This window comes from Macrobrachium rosenbergii, chromosome 55 (assembly GCF_040412425.1).
Source record: "Macrobrachium rosenbergii isolate ZJJX-2024 chromosome 55, ASM4041242v1, whole genome shotgun sequence".
Lineage (NCBI taxonomy): Eukaryota > Metazoa > Arthropoda > Malacostraca > Decapoda > Palaemonidae > Macrobrachium > Macrobrachium rosenbergii.
Window position 1 is genome coordinate 53174485 of NC_089795.1, and position 19300 is coordinate 53193784.

Sequence of the window (19300 nt, forward strand, 5' to 3'; positions counted from 1 at the left end):
TATTTTCTTGAGTGTGTAACAGGCCGTTAAGATGGAGGTTGTCGGACTGGACTGTGTGCTCAATTCAGATAATTGTCCTAGGCAGAACTAATGATATCTGATACCTTTCATAGCGAGAAAGTGCATCTGGAGATATTCGTAATATTTGAATATCGTAGTATATCGTGGAAGGGAAAGGATGCCGTCCACACCTGTCAGCAGAAATGACGTTTGTGTGGAACAGAATATTGTGAGATTGAAAAGAGCCACGCCCAACGTACATTATGACTGCTCTGTTGTTGGGGGACCATAAGGCTTGTTTCCTCGTCTTCGGGCTGTTTGCTGCACGTTGTATGTAGAGGGGTTGATGCTGTTAGCGGGCATGCACAAGTTAGTTCGTATTGTAATTGCAGTATGAGAGTCGCAGTAAGTATTTTTTGTCTAAATAAACTGCCAAAAAAGTGTGAAGTGTGTATTGATGAATGTGTTTTGTTTTATGTCTTCCTCTCACGTGCCATCTGATAAGTAGTGACTTAGTCATATCCGCCTGAATCACCTTCCTCTCCTTCCAGAAAATAGCAGTTCCTGAACAGATAGATGTCCTGCGGGTTTCTCTCTCACATCCAGAAGCAAGCTGACCTCAAAGGTAGCTGTTGCTTACACACACTCAAGTGTGCTATTTATTGGGGAAGAATTTACCACATTCTCTCTCTCTCTCTCATCATTAACTTGAGAGATTAGATTTTTGTAAGCAGTACTGCTTATGCAGAGTTATAATTTTCTTAACTCTAGATACGTTACCCATAATATTTTGTAAATCGTTCGCTTGTTGCATTGTGGTTGCCGATATTATTATTATTATTATTATTATTATTATTATTATTATTATTATTATTATTATTATTTTTTGTATGTCATTTTTTATTTCAGTGGTTGCATTGTTCTTAACGTTACGTTCAGTGCAGACTTGGTGGCGCACAGTGCTTTGTAACCTAATGTCTTGACATTTATATTTTGATGCGGTAAAATAAACTTGCGCCTTAGTCTTCAGCGAAATCGTTATTAATGTCTTGCCGATGATCAGCTGTCAGTTTCATCTGTTCGTATACCTCCGGGTATTGTTTAGTTTCGCCAGTGTGGAACTCTGGTTCCGTGGAGCTCCTGATCACTTCGACATTTGCTCATTTCCGCGTATGTGGAAGAATGCAGCCGTCGTGCGCGTCGGCATCCCTGATGACTTCCTTATGAATGTTGCGTTGCACCAGTCTGTGCAGGTACGTTGCTGCTTTCAGAAGGTTGTCAAGGTTTTGCATACTGAATGTACTTTCTTGGAGTGGATAATAATGCAAATGCTCGTGCCATAGCCTGCACACCGTATCAGTTCTAATCATTTGATCAAGGAGTATTCTGCATAACCTCTGTTGGTGAAACAGACTTTCCAAGGTCAGATGCACGGCATAAAAAGTTGTATAGCCTGTCTTCGAACTACGCAGTATATCTGTGTGTTTTTGTATACTGCTGTAGGACTGCAAAGAAATATGTGACTGGATTACAATAACTTATCAGCACTCCCCAGCGTGCTTTCTTGTTGACCACCAAGGTTAGATTTTTCAGTTTTCTGTAAAAGAAAACTATTGAGATAGCTTTGTTTGTCCGTACGCACTTTTTCTGCCCGCCCCTAAATCTTAAAAACTACTGTGGCTAGAGGGCTGCAAATTGTTATGTTGATCATCCACCTTCCAATCATCAAACATACCAAATTGCAGCCCTCTAGCCTCAGTAGTTTTTTTTATTTTATTTAAGGTTAAAGTTAGCCAAAATCGTGCGTATGGCACTGCAACAACCCAGGCCACCACGGCCGGCTGAGAGTTTCATACAGCATTATACGCTGTACAGAAAACTCGATTGCGCCAAAGAAACTTCTGCGCATTTTTTAGTTGTTTGAGGATGTGCCGGAGTCGCCAGCACGAACTCCTCAGTCGTTCCTCGAATCTTGAAGCTCACCAACGCAAAATCTTAGAGCATTTGTTATCTTTAGAGGAGGGCAAACTATTATGGTGACACGCGCTGTTATGCTTGTATTGGGAATCCATATATTAGTAAGAAAACCGTATCATTGTATTGGGAATTCACATATTAATAAAAAAAAAACTTTGTATAGAACACAGTTGATAAACTTTGCCCTCTGTAGGAACGTTTCAGTCATTGTTACCCTCTTTTTAGTTTGTAAACTTTGAAGTGATTGAGAAACTCTCCGGATCTGTCTTCTCTAGAATGCTACATTGTTAAAAAATGTTTAGATTTTGTCATTCAAAAATTTAAAAGTATTATTTATGAACACAGGTGACAGATGAATATGCTCTTGCTTACTCCAAAATGATTTCGATCAAATAGATTTTTTTTTCATTCTGCATCCGCCTATCGTGATTGCATGACAGTAATTAAAGGGACAGCCAAGGAAGGGAAGTTTCCTGCTCCCCCCCCCCCCATATTCTCTGCGACCATGAAGCCTCCCCGAAGTTTTTTGCCTACCACTCTCAAACCAGGTGGCAGATAACGAGGTTATGTTGACCCAATTCATCACAGGACAGCTGCCATGTTTGATCCCACCAGCATCGTTAGGAGTCTTTTTAAAATTCATTGAACAGTGTTGGAGTATAGTGAAAAAGACATTTAAACACATTCGCACACACACTCACACACACACACACACACACACACATATATATATATATATATATATATATATATATATATATATATATACTAATGTATATATAGAGATATATAAATATATATTATATATATATAATATATATGTATTATAACTGCTTTAATTAACTTCCACTGTTTTGTATGGTATGTTAGTTGGTTGAAAAGCTGTTACATCTGTATTGCATAGATGTGGTTCAAGTGGACCTGGTATGAAAAGGAGGGAATTGACAGCGATTCCATTTCGAGCATGGAAGGTAAGACAGTTTTCCGCACGGTGGCTTTTCTTTAAAAACCTCTGCTGCAGTAATGGTTGTCTCTGATAAATGATGGATCTGGGATGAAGACCGTGTGTACAGAAAAACTTAGTCGCAAATACTACAATTATTTATGAACATTTGTAATGTTAATGTTTGTTCAATTATAGTTGAAAAATCATAACTGAAGTGACTTTTTGTCCATTTGCACAAAGAATTTCTTCACCCAAAATTATTGTACTCGTTTATATCATACCTCAACTAAAATTACATCACAGCCACTTGATTATACAATTTTGAATTTTTACTGTATTTTGACATGTAAGTAACTACTTATGATAATTAAAATTTATGAATGCTAATGGAACCATGTCTCCTTTGAAAATAGAAATGGCAGCAGCATTTAAGCCAAGATGTAATACACGCTTAAAAAATATAAACAAACAGGAAAAGTAATGTTCCCTTTTTCCTGTAATGATCAACAGCACTGTTGTCCGTCACCGGTGATCAGATGCCAAGAATATGTTTTTAAAAAACTCTGAAAATTAATTTGCCTTTAACTTGTATGCGGTTCAAACCCCTGACGCAGGTTGGGCCACGGTCCTGGTATACCTAGGCCCTGGGTTGCGCGGGAGGGGGGGGGGGGTTAGGTAGGTAGGTAGGTATGCGTCACATCACTGACAAGGCCTCTTGTTGTGTGAGTTGCGCAGACCTTGTTTCTCTTGAGATTTTGAGCGGGAGTTTTCGCAGATCATGTAACCTCTGCTTCGCTCATTTTCAGCAATTATTCAGCGATCGTGTATGTTCGCTTGAAGTAGGACAGTAAAGCATAAGTAAGATTAAAAAATCATGTATCGGTAAAATATAGAAATTTGTACTTCAAAATTTCAGCAACTTGAAAGTGAAGACAAATGAAGGAAGTGTGTTCAGGTGTCTGAGTTTTCTTGGAATTAATGGAGGTCAGCCGGAAATAGCTTTAGTCCTAGGATGTTATTTGAGTGATGGCCGTCCATCCTTCAGAAAGGCAGTGTTAAGTGTAGTTGTATGTTTGTCGCATATGTGTCTCCATTTAAGCTTTATGTAAATTTCAGGCTTGTTCACCTTTCAGGTTCCCCCCCCCCACAAGTTGTTTTACATTTAAGAGGGGATAGAAGTTATAAATATCCACTTGCGTGAAATACATTGTGATATTTGCCTTGCTGCAGATCATAATGAGAAAATCTCCTAGTTCTTATTTATAGTTCTTATAGATTTTAGAAGTAGACTGCAGGATGTATAGTACATATGCATTATATGATAAGATGTGTGAGTAACCAAAGGAATAAGGAAATAAGAAAAGGAAACATATAATCTAAATAAGTTACGACGATTTGTCACATACTTGAGGAAATTGATGTGAATATGAAGGATATGCATTTAGGAGAGAGATCCTTTTCACTGACGTATATTAGAGAGTTGTTGCACATCACACTTAATTAGAAAGAGAGAAACTCACATAAAGTCTTACTAACCCGAGATGAATAATGATATCAACAGCGCTGGAGTCTTCATGGTGAGAGTTTGCGGCACTGGGCTCTTCATTTGTACTGAAAGTTTCTTTGGCACAGAATAGCTGTAGTTGCGCTCTTTATGTTTTCAAGGATTTTGTCTTCATTAATGACACTGTATGCACCATTAGATTACATTGGTTGTTTCACCTTAGTTCTATTCACTTTTTGTAGATACACTTGCACTTTGCTATTTCGTGCTTTGATGTGGATTGGTGTACTGTTTACTTATCCTTCAGTTCACTCTGTTAATCACTTGGTAGTTGCACGAAACCTCGGAGGGCGCGAGTAATGAGAGCAGCATGAAGGTACGACCAGGTTGTGGACAGACGTCGCCCGCCCACCCAGTGTCGCTGTCAAAGGAAGACTACTCGGCTTTTGCCAGCCCGGCCCAGCCGTCCGACGCTGTCATATACGTATAAGGAAGGTTTCAGTCGCTCTGCTGCGAATGTTTGCTGGCCCTGTTGCCCGCCCCCGCCATGCCACCCTCCCTCCCTCCCTCTCTCCCTCCTTCCCTCCAGGCAGTAACATGCAGACTCCAGTCCTCCACCCATCTCTTCCCCAAACATCCCACCTATGACCTCCAGCACCCAACCAGTTCTCCTCCCCAGTTCCCTTTTCCCTTCCCCACGACACCTCTCGATTTTGCTAAAGTTTTCGTTCAGCCCAAGGAATTAAATAGTCCTTATATCATTTAGTTAGGCTATACGATACAAGTGTCATCCGGTTTCTCGGATAAATTGATTTCTCGTCGAGTTTCGATATTATATAGCGTTGAATTATTTGATTGAAAATAAATCCAAAGAACCAAACGACGACGAACGTAAACAAGTGAGAGTCGGGCGAAGGAAGTCATCCCCTTTACTCTAGAGTTGCCGGGTTGCCGGATGAGTCACAGGGCCGCAGGATTTCATGGAATTTCCGATGTCTCACCGCGTACTCTGGGCTCTCGGGGAGAAGAGGCCCTACGTCACTTCGCGAGAATGTTTTCGCAGATTTTGGCACTTTCTAGGATTCGCTGGAAGTGAGAGTGCACTCACACCGTGTTATTTCCTTGTTACACCGGTACTTCATGATCCTCATAGAGGGAGAATTTATGCCATGCCTAAACGCGTAAAGGTTATTTGTTTTTGCTACTTCAAACGCTTAGTTATTGACAAGGTGTAGGCGTTATTCAGTCATGCTTCCGAAAGCATTTTTGTCGTCGAATATACCTATTGTTGCTTGCCATTATCGACATTATTAGCATCATTTTCCTGCAGGCTATTATTGTAGTTGCCAGGAATTTGTCCGCATAACTTCGAAGGTCGAAATGCAGCCTTCGTGAGGACGTCCCGCGTAATTCTTGTTGCTCTCTGCTTCTCAGAGGAAAAATTTACTTTTTGTCTCTGAAAAATTCTCTGTAAGAAAATTTTGTACACACGCACAAACATATACTATATATATATATATATATATATATATATATATATATATATATATATATATATATAGAGAGAGAGAGAGAGAGAGAGAGAGAGAGAGAGAGAGAGAGAGAGAGAGAGGTTAACTTTATCACTTACACAATTGTTCTGTGCATTAATACAATTACCAACTGGACCTCATTGAAACTGGATGTTATCTAGCTGAGTTACTCATTCAGAAAATTACAAGCTTTCCAGGATACTCGACAATGAGGACTGTCAGTCCTGGAAAGCTTGTAATATTCTGAATAAATAACTGCGCTAGGTAACATCCAGTTTCAATGATGTCCTGTTAGTAATATATATATATATATATATAATAATATATATATATATATATATATATATATAATAATATATATATATATATATATATATATATATATATATATATATATATATATATATATTGGAATAATAATGATATAATATATAAACAAATATGTACACAAGATGAAATATACAAGTGTAAGGTCTTTCACCTTCACTCTGAGGCATTTTTAGACAAAGTAAATATATAAGATGAACAGAAGATTACAGAGACTCAGTTTTCCAGACAACCAACTAAGGCTGACGGGTTATGTAACCATTTTAATGCCTAAAAAGGTCATTACGTGTGAGGTCGCTGCTTTTCAGGTGAGGGACAGCTGGCAAGGGTTAACTCGGGTACTGGATAAATCAAGGAGAGGCAAAGAACATCAACAAGGATGGATTATCGAGATTCGTTAGTTTCTCTTTTAAATTCTCTCAAACATCCTGTGCAGAATTTGGTCAAGACTCTATAGAACTGGCTTTAATTGATATAATTTCCCTTTGTTAACTTTATCAAATGCGGGTCCTGCAAGATTTCTGGAAGCAATAGTTATCATCTTTTATATACTTTTCTGCTATGGGACCAATCAGTCATATGTGATTTTTCACTTAGGTGCACATAAAGACCATTTTTTTTATTCTAACGGAATATTTATGTCGATTTTTTCAGACATTTGATATTAAATACCAAGTGACGTAAAATTGCGCCACTCAAGGCTTTTCTAGGCTGTTTCTTTTGCAAATCTTTAGTCTTCTCCAGTCTCCGGCAATCTTATGGTTCTCATCCAAGTAAAATTGGGTCTTCCAACTCTCCTGGAGCCCAGAGAAGCTCAGGTGACACTGTCACGTACTGTTCTCCCAGGCGTCGTGCAAAGGCTGTGTCCAAGCCATCCCCATCTCCCTTGTCATCACTGTCACATCTACTTATGGAACTTTCATAAATTCCCGTTTAGTATCATTTCGTACTCTCTCCTACCACCTCATCTCATCTCGATATTCTTTGTAAAGTTTTGTCCTCAGTGTCAGAATCTTTTGGATATTGCTTCAGTGTCATACCATGATTCATGTCCGTGTAGCAATACAGATCTTACTAGACGGATGCTTAACCTTTCTTTCATAAGCAATTTCAGTTTGTTTCATTCCAAATCTGATTTAGGTTGCCCACTGTATGAATTGGCTTATTTAGTCGCTCGCTAACTTCCAGCTCAAGAGAACCTGTTTTGGATATCATTTTTGCATATTTTGTTCTCGCTACTTATGTTTTTGAGAATTATCTTGAGTCCCATCTATCTAGATATATGTGCAGTCTATTAAGCAGCTTTGTAGGCCTTGTGGTGTTTTTTTTTATTACAGCATCTTCATATTCTAAGTATGTCAAGTTTCAGTTGCAACTTCTGTCTAAACCTTCTCTACCATCTCTGTCAAAACAAAATGAGATTATGTTTTTCTTTTTTCTAGTTCCCTCTGGCACCATTTCTTTGTTGTTCTATTTTGGAGAAACTTCATATGGATATATGTTACATTCATACTTAAGTTTAGTTTGAAGAAACGTTTTTGATTAAGATGTTAGTGAAATTTTGTAAAATTTTTATTTATGTTTAAAAGTAAGTTAATTACAGTTTTCTTAGAGGTTTTTTACAAGACATTTCCAGACTGACCAGGATTACGTATGTAACTGCTACTTGTGGTTTAAGTATACCTTAGTTTAACCAGACCACTGAGCTGATTATCAGCCCTCCTAGGGCTGGCCAGAAGGATTAGACTTATTTTACTTGGCTAAGAACCAATTGGTTACCTAGCAACTGGACCTACAGCTTATTGTGGAATCCGAACCACATTATACCGAGAAATGAATTTCTATCACCAGAAATAAATTCCTCTAATTCTTCATTGGCCGGTCGGAGAATCGAACGCAGGCCCAGCAAAGTGCTAGCCGAGAACGATATCGACTCGTCCAACGAGGAACTGCTACTTGTGGTAATGCAGGTCTGTACTAGATCTGGGACCAGCGGTAGCAACTCTGCATAACAGCCAAGGAGCAAGAGAGAGGAGAGCAGACAGACAGACAGACAGACAGACAGAAGGCAGAAGGAAATCCTGACATTCTCACAGTCATGTCAAGCCTAAAGGAGAATACGTTGTTTCAGTTCAAAGGAATTTATTTTAGCGTTAGCTGGAAGCAAGGAGCCATTCTAAGGAAAAGACCCCTCTCAGGCCACATCTTCGAGTTATGATCAGACAAAGTGAAAATCATTGTGTGCAGTATTATGAGTAAATTAGATATTTTTGGCTTTAACTCTTTTAATCTTACCATTTTTAAAGCCACAGGCCACTGCTACCATAAAGCCTCCTTTCACCATTGTGTGTCAGTTCCTCACCACTTTTTCATTATAAAGTCTTTGAGAAGAGCTAACAATAAAGGTGGAATAACACTATTTACCAAATTTACCGGACAAGACTCCATCACCTTGCATCTACTTCGTCATTATATAATGTCAATTAACTCTGCTGATGTGGCGGTAATGCCGTAGTAACGCAAGGCCTTCCTTAATATTGCTCTGTGGTCACTATCATTACCCTTTCAAAATCAACAAAGCCGTCAGGATAGTATTTTTAAATACATGTCTTAATACAGATATCTGATCTGTGTAACTTTTGTCGTTTCTAAAACCGTTCATCCCCAAGTCTTTTACCAGTTTCTTTCTCCAGCCCATTGAGGAGATGCAAACTAAATGTTTTCATTACAACTAACGCAAGTACATGAGTTACCACATCAGTCAGGTCATCTTTCTCTGGCACATTTGCTATGACTTCCAGTATTCAGTCATCATGCCACGCCTCTTCATTCCCTATTCTGTAAAACAACGTAGTTAGCCTACAACATGTTACCGCAGAGTAAGAGAAATCACGTGGGCTTTACTAGAAAGTTTTCCCAAGAAAATTTTTGTTATAGCGACCTGTAAAATACGGATATCAGAGTTGTTCCATTTTTCATCATATAAGTAGGACTAAAGAATGGGGTGCAACGTAAACTCCAATTTGTAGTCATATTGATAAAAAGTAAAACTTGATGGCTGTTTATAATGGGCAGTATTTGAATTTGTTCAAGATCTTCATGGAGCCCATTTAAAAGAAAATTTACTCCATATTTGGAATGATTTAACTTCACATTACCTGAGAACCAGGCCTCTGAAATTTCCCCCCAAATAAATTGGTTATAATTTTGTGTTTTCAAATAGTGTGACGTCGGAAAGATAGAGCATGCATCCGTTTGTTTTGATGTACATTACATTCTTCTTCGTAACTCATAATGGTTATGATTTTATGATATATATAGTATATATATATATATATATATATATATATATATATATATATATATATATATATATATCACAAACATTAAGGTACAAATGTTTAATAAACAATTCGCTCTGCTTCAGGAGTATCATCGAAGATGAATTAAAATTGATAAACAATTCAGTACTTGGGAGATTCAAGTGCCTGACAGTACAGATCAACGACTTGCATTGACAGTAACCCCTAGGCTGTAGAGAGAGGTATAAGTTGCCATACTTACACTTCTCTTGACAACCTTGTGGTTAATGTCACTGAAAGTTTTTGATCCGTACTGATGGGCATTCGAATCTTCTAGCTGCCAAATTTTTTATGAGATAATTGCCCTTCAGTGATATTCCCAAAGCAGAACAAATTGGATATTAAATGAAAAAAGTTAATCTGTATGTGATGAAAATACAGAAATAGCTACGTGTTTTAAACGTACCAGTCAGCTGTCATGGTGGAGGTGGGATGATATCGACGAAAACCTGCATTCGACGGGGATGCGTACGACAGAGTCGCTATCAACTTATACCTCTCTTGACAGCGTAGTGGTTACCCACACTGGAAGTCGTAGAACCATACTGCCGGGTGTTTGAATCTCCCAGGTTCCCAGTCGTTTATCAGATTTAATTCTCCTTCTGTGATATTCCCGAAGTAGAGTGAATTGGACGTTAAATGACATTTGTAGCTTAATGTTTGTAGATATAAAAAATAGTCACGGTATATGTGATAAAATTATTATGTATGTAAATGTATGTATATATATATATATATATATATATATATATATATATATATGTGTGTGTGTGTGTGTGTGTGTGTGTGTGTGTGTGTGCATGTATATATACATTATATGCTGTGTACAGTAGTCCCTCATTTACAAGTTTTCAGTTTATCTAAAACTCAACATTATTGGGAGTCCTCCAGCACCATAATGTGTGTGTGTGTGTGTGTGTGTGTGTATATATATATATATATATATATATATATATATATATATATATATATATATATATATATATAGTACAATACATGAATATTTACAAACAAAGGACATGGATTATTGGCAATGCGTGATGGGCGGAGAGTCAGTGGTAACACTGCTTACAATCATAAACAAACTGGGAACGGGGTACTGAGTGGGTGGTAGGCAGGAGTAAGCTTTTTTTGGGGGAGGTTGAACTGACTTGGGAGGGCCCTTGTCTGCATGGGAGCTTTCGCGGCTGTTATTTGTAAATTGCTTTTGAGTGGCTGGGTATTGGATACCATGGTTTATTTTTCGGGGCGGTTGCTTATTGGGTGGGAGGACCTGAAGCGGTGATAGGGATGGGTTGGGCGGGCCTCGTCAGCTTCAGCTGCCCTGCGTAATTATTTCACTTCATTTTTGTTAAAATAATTTTTTTTTTAATTTCACTTTCGTTGATTTTAATATTGAATAAGCTTCTCTAAAGTTGAAATACCAGTGAACTAAAAAACTACATTTTCAGTTCGGATTTTAATATTCATGAGGAAGTGTAAATTAATTGATAAAACATAAAGATTAATATATGAAAATACAAAAGCCCACGAGCATTTAATAAATAAAAATAATACGAATTTTAAAAATCTTAACTTATTCTGATTTTTACCATTAGTTTTTTTTTCTTTCTTAATTGTGCAGATGGAAATGTGAGTGAAAGTATGTAATTTGTGCATGTGTTCAGTGTGGAAGCATATCCTTTTTTGCAATTTTTTTTTTTTATTTTATTGTCATTTATCATTTAGTCCCAGTGCTTGGCCAGTGGCCCAGACCTGACACACCATTTCATTTTAATCTTTAGGGTCAGCCCTATGAGAGCCGTTAATCAACTCAGTGGTCGGGTTAAACTATTTTATTAATAATAATAATAATTGAACTTTTCTTGCGTGTCAGTCTGTCTGTGTGCGGTTTTTCTCAGCACGCCAAAAAATGTAAATACAACATAGTTTACAAAGATTTAAAAATATTTGCCAAAGCTCCAAACGACTATCAGTTGTCGATACTTAATCACTCTTCAGCAACAGCTAGTTCCCCCGTTAAATATTCAGACCACATCGAAACCTCTGTACCTCTCGTGAGTTTTCCTTTGAAACCAAACGGGTCATACGTGTCACTCAGTCTTCGCCTTCTAAAGTTATTTGTAATCAGTGCTTTAAAGTCTTTTGATGAGATGTTTTCATTTTATGTTAATGTCTAACCTACGAGAATTATTCGTGTAATCATTCTGCATTTTAAAGTCTTTAGTGAGTAATGTGGTTTAATTGTTGCCATTGATTGATTTAGTGGGTCCTGTAGAAGATAACCTGTCATTTTTGCTTGAGACTTGAGTAACATTAATTCCAGTCATTTTGTTTATTAATGATCAACTACTTTTCTTTTTAGTTTTCTGAATAGAAAACTATTGTGCCAGCTTTGTCTGCCCGTCCGCACTTTTTTCTGTTCTCACTTTTTCTGTCCACTCTCAGATCTTAAAAACTTTTGAGTCTAGAGGTCTGCAAATTGGTTTGTCGATCATCCACCCTCCAATCATCAAACATACCAAATTGCAGCCCTCTAGCCTCAGTAGTTTTTTATTTAAGGTTAAAGTTAGCCATATTCGTGCTTCTGGCAACGATATTGGATAGGCCACCACCAGCCCGTGTTAAAGTTTCATGGGCCGCTGCTCATACAGCATTATACCAAGACCACCGAAACATAGATCTATTTTTGGTGGCCTTGATTATACGATGTACAGAAAACTTGATTGCGCCGAAGAAACTGCGGCGCATTTTTTACTTGTTTCATTTTTGTAGTCATGTAATGTGTAGTTTTTTTTTTTTTTTTTTTAATTTTTATGTTTTATTTGTTAAGTGAATTGTAAAGTGCAGAACATCAGTATTACTATTGAAAAGTCCTTGCTTTTAATCCGTTCAGGTTTAACCTACTATTGTGATAAGGTATAGTCTTGTGAGAACTAAACATAGTGCGCATGATGCCTGTCCACTCTCCAAGTGTGAAATAGTATGAAGTGCTGGAGTCCAAAGGGATAAGGAACTCCATCTTTGGGGACATCCTTCATAAGTCACATCTGAAAGGGAGAGAGTGAGTGAATTAACCAGGCATGTTTTGTTCAGGTAAACAGTTGTGGAGCCAGTACCAGGCAATTAATAATTATTTTCTAGAAGTGATGGATTTATATTGACACACGTCACAGGGATGTGCATTCTTGTGCACTTGAGATTTAACCCAGGTGTTTAGATAAAAGATGAACTCTGTTTATAGATGTTACTGCACCATGAGAGGCAGCTCTAGCACCAAACCAGCAGACCACCAAAAAATAGTTCTCTCTTCCTAGAGTGCACCACTATGTAACAATATATACATATATATATATATATATATATATATATATATATATATATATATATATATTATATATACATATATGATATATATTATATATGTATGCACATACATACATATATATGTATGTATGTGTGTGTATATGTATATATATATATATATATATATATATATATATATATATATATATATATATATATATATATATATATATATATATATATATATATATATATATATATATATATAATATATATTATAATATAGTATGCAATCTTATGTATATGCTCACACAGACATTCCAGTTGATATTAGTAGTCATATGTTATTTTTATCATTTCCGAAAACTGCCCATGATTATCTGTAAGAACAGTTAGCATTGTTCACGTCCATTTTTCTGTAACCACAAGAACCTTGAGATAATTTTCTTAAACCACTGAGGAGAGTTAGTGGTTACTTTAGGTCGTATGTGTTATAGATTTTCACTTTTGGTGTATTTTAATTCTGTGACTTCATGTAGATATGAGTATTTGGTTGTGTTAACTGTTTGCTTTCTCTCTCTCTCTCTCTCTCTCTCTCTCTCTCTCTCTCTCTCTCTCTCCTCTCTCTCTCATACACACACGCATATATATATATATATATATATATATATATATATATATATATATATATATATATATACATATATATACCCTTATATCTGTGTTTGTGTGTGTATAAATTAAACTGCTGGTGCAGTAAAAAAAAAAACATACTGGGAGTAGGCCCTGACCGGTTTGGACTTTATTTCTAGAATCATTGACATTGGACTGATATATAATAGAAGAAATTCCCAACATACTGTATATGTTCGGGGGACATCCAGCAATCATGGAGAATAATACCATATGAGAACTCACGAGCCTGGAGTCGTTGTTAGTATGCACACTATTCAATTTATTTATCAAGTCTTCATTATTTCTTATATTACCATCAGAGATGGTACCAACCACTGGCTTAAAAATATCCACTAGGTACTTTGCTAAATTATAAGATGCGGAACCAATTGAACTAATAAGTGGCCTAGCGGGAAAAAAATTTTTTTTTTATAGTTCCATACGTACACAATAGCAGTGGAGAGGTTCCACACATCTTTTTTGTGAGGTTTTCATTTCCTTTTAATTGCCTTTTCACTTTGCTGTTGAAATTGCTGTTCACTTTGGTTGTGAGAATGCTAAAGATGGTGAAAATTGATGGTGTCCACACTTTCAAAGTACTGCTTTAAACTAGGAGATTATTTTTTTTTCTTTTGTAGAGTTCCCCGTATCACTGTTCTCTGTTGCAGTTTTGAGTAAACAGTGGTTCAATAAAATATTAGTAAAATTTTGTTGATTTTTATTTTATGTTTAAAACATATTAATTACAATTTTCTGAGAAGTTTCACGTAATCTGATAATTCAAGATATTTCCAGACTGCCCAAGTTTACCATGGTTACGTAACGTTTCCTTGAGGTAATGCATTTTATATACCAAAACATCCAGAGCTGAGAGACCTGGCAAACAGTCAGAAGGCAATCTTGATGTCTTCCCCAGTTGTCTCACGCATGAAGGAGAATAAAGTATTTTAGTTCAAAGGAATTTATGTTTAGTGTTATCTGAAAGCAAGATGTTCTAAGGAAAAGACCCTGCCAGACCATTTCCCCAAATTACTATTTGTGTCAAGGGGAAACATATCATGCTTAGTGTTGCGAATAAATTTTATATTCTATCTTTTACTAAATGTTTCAATTGTATTTTTAAAGCTTTTGGCCACTATCGCCATCAAGCCTCCTTACACACATTGTATGACATTAAAATTGGTACACTGACCCGGATTGTTTCGGTGGTAGTGATTGGTGTGATTTTTTTTAGTGTTAGCTGCCCCGTAAGGTAATTAGCCTATACTTCAACATGGCAACTGAGTTAACAAAACTTGTTTACCTGGCCAGTGAGATCGGTTTAGGACATGAAGTAAAGGAAGGAATTCATAACTGAACAGCAAAATACAGCCCTCACAGAGCAACAGAGAGATAGAGAAGAAAGTGAAAAGCAGTGAGCTTATGAAGAGAAAGTAAGAGAGGAAGCAAGACAAGAATCTGAAAGACAGTGGAACTTGAGCTCCAAAAAATAAAACTCAAGGTCGAAACTAAAAGACAGGTAAGCAGTACTGGCACCTCTATAGTCGCTGCAAAGCCCAAGCTACCTTCGATGAAAAGCACAATGAAACAGACATTTTTCATCAAAAGATTTGAAAGGTTCGCAGAGGTCCAAGGTTGTCAGAGGGATGAGTGGGCTGTTTGTCCAAGTCCATTACTAACAAGTAAGGGTCTGCAAGTTTTTTCTAGCATTATTAAAAAAGATGTGAGAGGACTGAGGAGGGATTTAAGAAGAAATTATGTGTGTCTAGGCCAGAACATGGTCACAGTGCATACCAGTTTTTAGCTAGGCCACGGAATAGCTGAAATAGCTGAATGCAGAAAAGAGTTGTATGTTTTGGCAGAGTTGCTGATCAGGACATGTTCAACTGAGGTGTCACTATTCCTCAAGGAAAGAATACAAAAGACGTTGGCAAGATGGTGAAGCTTGTGGAGTGGTATTTGGAGGCTCATGGGATAAGCTTAGTGGAATCCCAGAAGCCAGTGAAGAAGTCTAGTGAGGGTATCCAGAAACCCAAGGACTAGAGAACAGCTGAACAGATGCAGACCAACAAAAGTGAAGGCAGGCGCTTTATGTGTCACAAACCAAAATATCTAGCCATAAACTGTGCTTTCTAAGAGCAAAGACCGGCAGAAGTTTAAGTAAAAGGCAGCCAGTACTGCAGTAGTGGAAGAACTGCAGTAGGTGACCACTATCATGATTTGTGAAAATGTTGACATAGCCCAATTGAAGACTACATTGAAGATGGTAGGCTGAAGTTGCCTGATGTAGCTTAACTGTAGTAAAAGCCATGGCTCGTTGCAGCTAATCCTTGCCCACTGTCTACGTCATGGCCATGCCTTGAAGCTGATTAGTTGGCAATGGTTTCAGGTATTTGGTTAATCTGTGGTTCTTTTGATATTCAATAATTTAACAATGGTTGTTTTACCGAGCTAAAATAAGTTCTGCTAATTATCAAAAGGAAGTGTATTACCACCTGAAATAAAATCATAATACACATCTCTAAAAATGATAAGAAAAATAGGAAAATATAAATTACGTAAGGAGTTTTCGGTGATGCTGCAATGTGGTTTTTCGTAAATTAGGTTCACCTGATCACGGAGGTGTCTCAAGGAATGTCTGCCTTTAAATCGGTGCACTTGAATTACAGACAATGATAATGACCATCTGATATTGTCAAGCATGTTCACCATCCTAAATTTAAGCACAAAGACCGTCTCAGAGCTATGCAGACTGGTATTTCATATTGATTTCAGGAAATTTGACTACATTTAATTGTCATAAAATCGATTTCATTGCAATTATTTACATATTCTGTGGGATGACGAGCAGTATTTTGATGCAGTAAAAGAAACTTGCCCATCAGTTATGAGCGAATCGTTAAATCGTTAGTGACATCTTGCCAATGATCAATTGTCAGTTTCATCTGTTCCTATACCTCCGGATATTGTATAGTTTTGCCAGTGTGGAACTCTGGTTCCATGGAGCTCCTGATCACTTTGGCATTTGCTTATTTCCACATATGTGGAAGAATGCAGCTGTCACATGCATCGTCATCCTTGATGATTTCCTTGGCATATATATACAAGTACATATATATATATAAATCATTTACTGACACCAATAAACCGCCTACCAACGCCGATAAACCGCCTACCAACACCAATAAACCTCTTACCGGCACCGAAAATCACTTACTGGCACAGAAAATCTGGCCAACAATGTCGTTAGCCAAGTGCCGTAGAACCAAAACGCCATTAACCAATGACGCCGATAAGCAGGGACTGCCTGTATATATATACATATATATATATATATATATATATATATATATATATATATATATATATATATATATATATATATATATATATATATATATATATATATATATATATATATATATATATATATATATATATGCTATTTGAGAAGTGCATCTTGGCTGATCAGTTTATTACTTGATTCACGTAATTTTTGTGGCCCTGCATGCCAGGACACCGTAACCTGTCATGAAGCTACGAATTAACCTCAGAGACAGTCGTTTTATATTAACCAATTCGCCAGTTAAGGGTAATTAACCTTGACAGAGAATATTCAAGGAATAAAGACTTTATGATAAGCGTCGCCAACTGGGGATGCAGAAAAATCTCTACTTCGTTAAGATGGTATTAAATACAAAATCTGTAGTTCTTCCAAACAATGGATTCAAGACACAAAGCATGCATAAAGGGTGAAATGACTTGCTTGCCCTAATCCCCTAGTCTTACTGGAATAATTTGGATGAAGCTAGACATTATAATAATTTGGCTTAATCTAGACTTCGTAAAAGCATCTACCGTAAATGGTGGCTGGAGAATGAAACAAGGAAAACTGAAATAAAGTGGAAGATAAGGTACTTCGACGAAGGATGAACTAAAATTCCAGACTTACCGTTATACGAAGGTTGTTGCGCATCAACTGTCAATCAGAAATTCTGGGATTGATTCGCCACTTCACTTAGTAACATAGACAAAAAAAGACAGAGAGACCGAGGAATTCCCGTGCCGGGAAGAAAGACGTCTGCTCACCGCGATAGTTAAAATCTCTCTCGTCTGACCAGCGCTGGGTTGCAAACAGGGGCAGCCGTAGATGCCTCGGGGCCTGAAATTTTGTCAACACATCCGTTGAGCAGAACAGGTAGAAAATGCTTAAGACCACCTATCGTAAGGTCGGATATGGAAGTTTTTCTTATGGGGGTTAGATACCTAATGCTACTGGGCTCTTTGCTACTTTTGGACGTTAAAGTTTGAACTGAGGAAGGCTCTAATGCAGGACAAAGGCTTTTCCTGTCTTGGTCAAGCTGATATTACTACAGACAAATGTTACAGGGCCGAACAGCAGTAATATTTATAAAAAATATATATATATATATAATCATGAAGCTACAAATGTAAGCAATATCAAATTCATGCTACCTCAGGAATATCTCGATGAAGAATTGTGCAATGAAAGTAATTTATATAAGTGATAAATGAATTGGTATCATTGGGACCACGGAACCCTTGACCACGAAACCTATTCAATGGCTCAAGTAGACACTACCCATTGAGCTATCAAGAGAGGTATAAGTCTTTGCGAGTAGGCTGTACTATTTTACCCGTCGTGGCGGGGAAATTATGCCAACCTCAGCAATGACCCACCTCCACCATGACAGTTCATTGGTACGTTTGGAACCGTAGCTCTTATTATGAAATTTTTTTATCACACCGTGATTTATATACAATCATGAAGCTACAAATGTCGCTTAATATCAAATTCATGCTACCTCAGGGAATATCTCCGATGAATTGTATGAGGTTCGTGTCTGGCGATACCAATTCATTTATCATATATAAATCCCCTTCCGACAATTCTTCATGGGAGATATTCCTGGTAAGCGTGATAGTGTTATTTGACATTCTTCCATTGTTTAAGGCTAAAGTGATGTCAAAACGAAACCTCTTCCAAATTTGTGATGGTGCCTAATTTAATTGCTTTGATAGGCAATGAATAAGAACTCTGCTGTGTCCAGTTAGAGCTCAAAGGATTTACCTGGACAGACTTTAACCTTTGAGAGGAGGCATCAGGAATCTGTTCTGTGGTAAGAGAAGGCCAAACACCCCTGTGTACAAGAATGCTTTGCCCTTTTTACTGTGTTGCTTAGATAAGTCAGTGCATACAGAACTGGATTTTGATCTTATACCTTTTTTAAAAGTAAACGTTACAACATGCATACTGCAAGCATGTCTTTTAATATTTAAAAACCTTTCACTAGAGAAGGTTGTAACACAGCTCAGAGGTGTAACTCAGTTTTTGCCTTACAATATTGATCAGAAGTCAAAATTCTGTATGAGAATTGCAAAGCCCTTAATCCTGTCATTCAAGGGGGGACAATTTTCTCCTGAACCATATATGACAGTAATCTTCCTCTCTTCTGCAGTTTGGGGAGCATGAATGTGCACAATGGCATATAGGAGTGTACCTTCATATCTGATGGTGGTAGTTGTGTTTAGTTTTGGACTTACAGTTGTGGGCTTTCAACTCTGGCCCAGGAGTAACTAGTACTCCTGTCAGCATTCTTCGACAAGTCTTGCAATGAGGACTTTATGCCATCCTGTGTATCCACCATCT

General features: G+C 37.3%; 2 protein-coding genes across 4 annotated transcripts in view; one reads left to right on the plus strand and one right to left on the minus strand.

The window, feature by feature from the left end:
• The window catches only part of LOC136835258 (uncharacterized), a 15973-nt gene extending 11037 nt beyond the window's left edge, over positions 1 to 4936 (minus strand). Inside the window, exon 1 of the mRNA XM_067098537.1 lies at positions 4460 to 4936. Within this exon, the coding sequence (XP_066954638.1) occupies positions 4460 to 4529 (70 nt within the window). The 5' untranslated portion in view covers positions 4530 to 4936. The remainder of the gene's footprint in view (positions 1 to 4459) is intronic.
• The window catches only part of lsn (vacuolar-sorting protein SNF8), an 81950-nt gene that overhangs the window by 48193 nt on the left and 14457 nt on the right, over positions 1 to 19300 (plus strand). The window contains exon 1 of one of the 3 annotated variants that reach the window (XM_067098541.1): positions 15186 to 15311. The exons of the other annotated variants lie outside the window; for them this stretch is intronic. Coding sequence (XP_066954642.1) covers positions 15200 to 15311 — 112 coding nt within the window. The 5' untranslated portion in view covers positions 15186 to 15199. Of the gene's footprint in view, positions 1 to 15185; positions 15312 to 19300 lie in introns of those variants that run through there. 3 annotated transcript variants of the gene reach the window in all.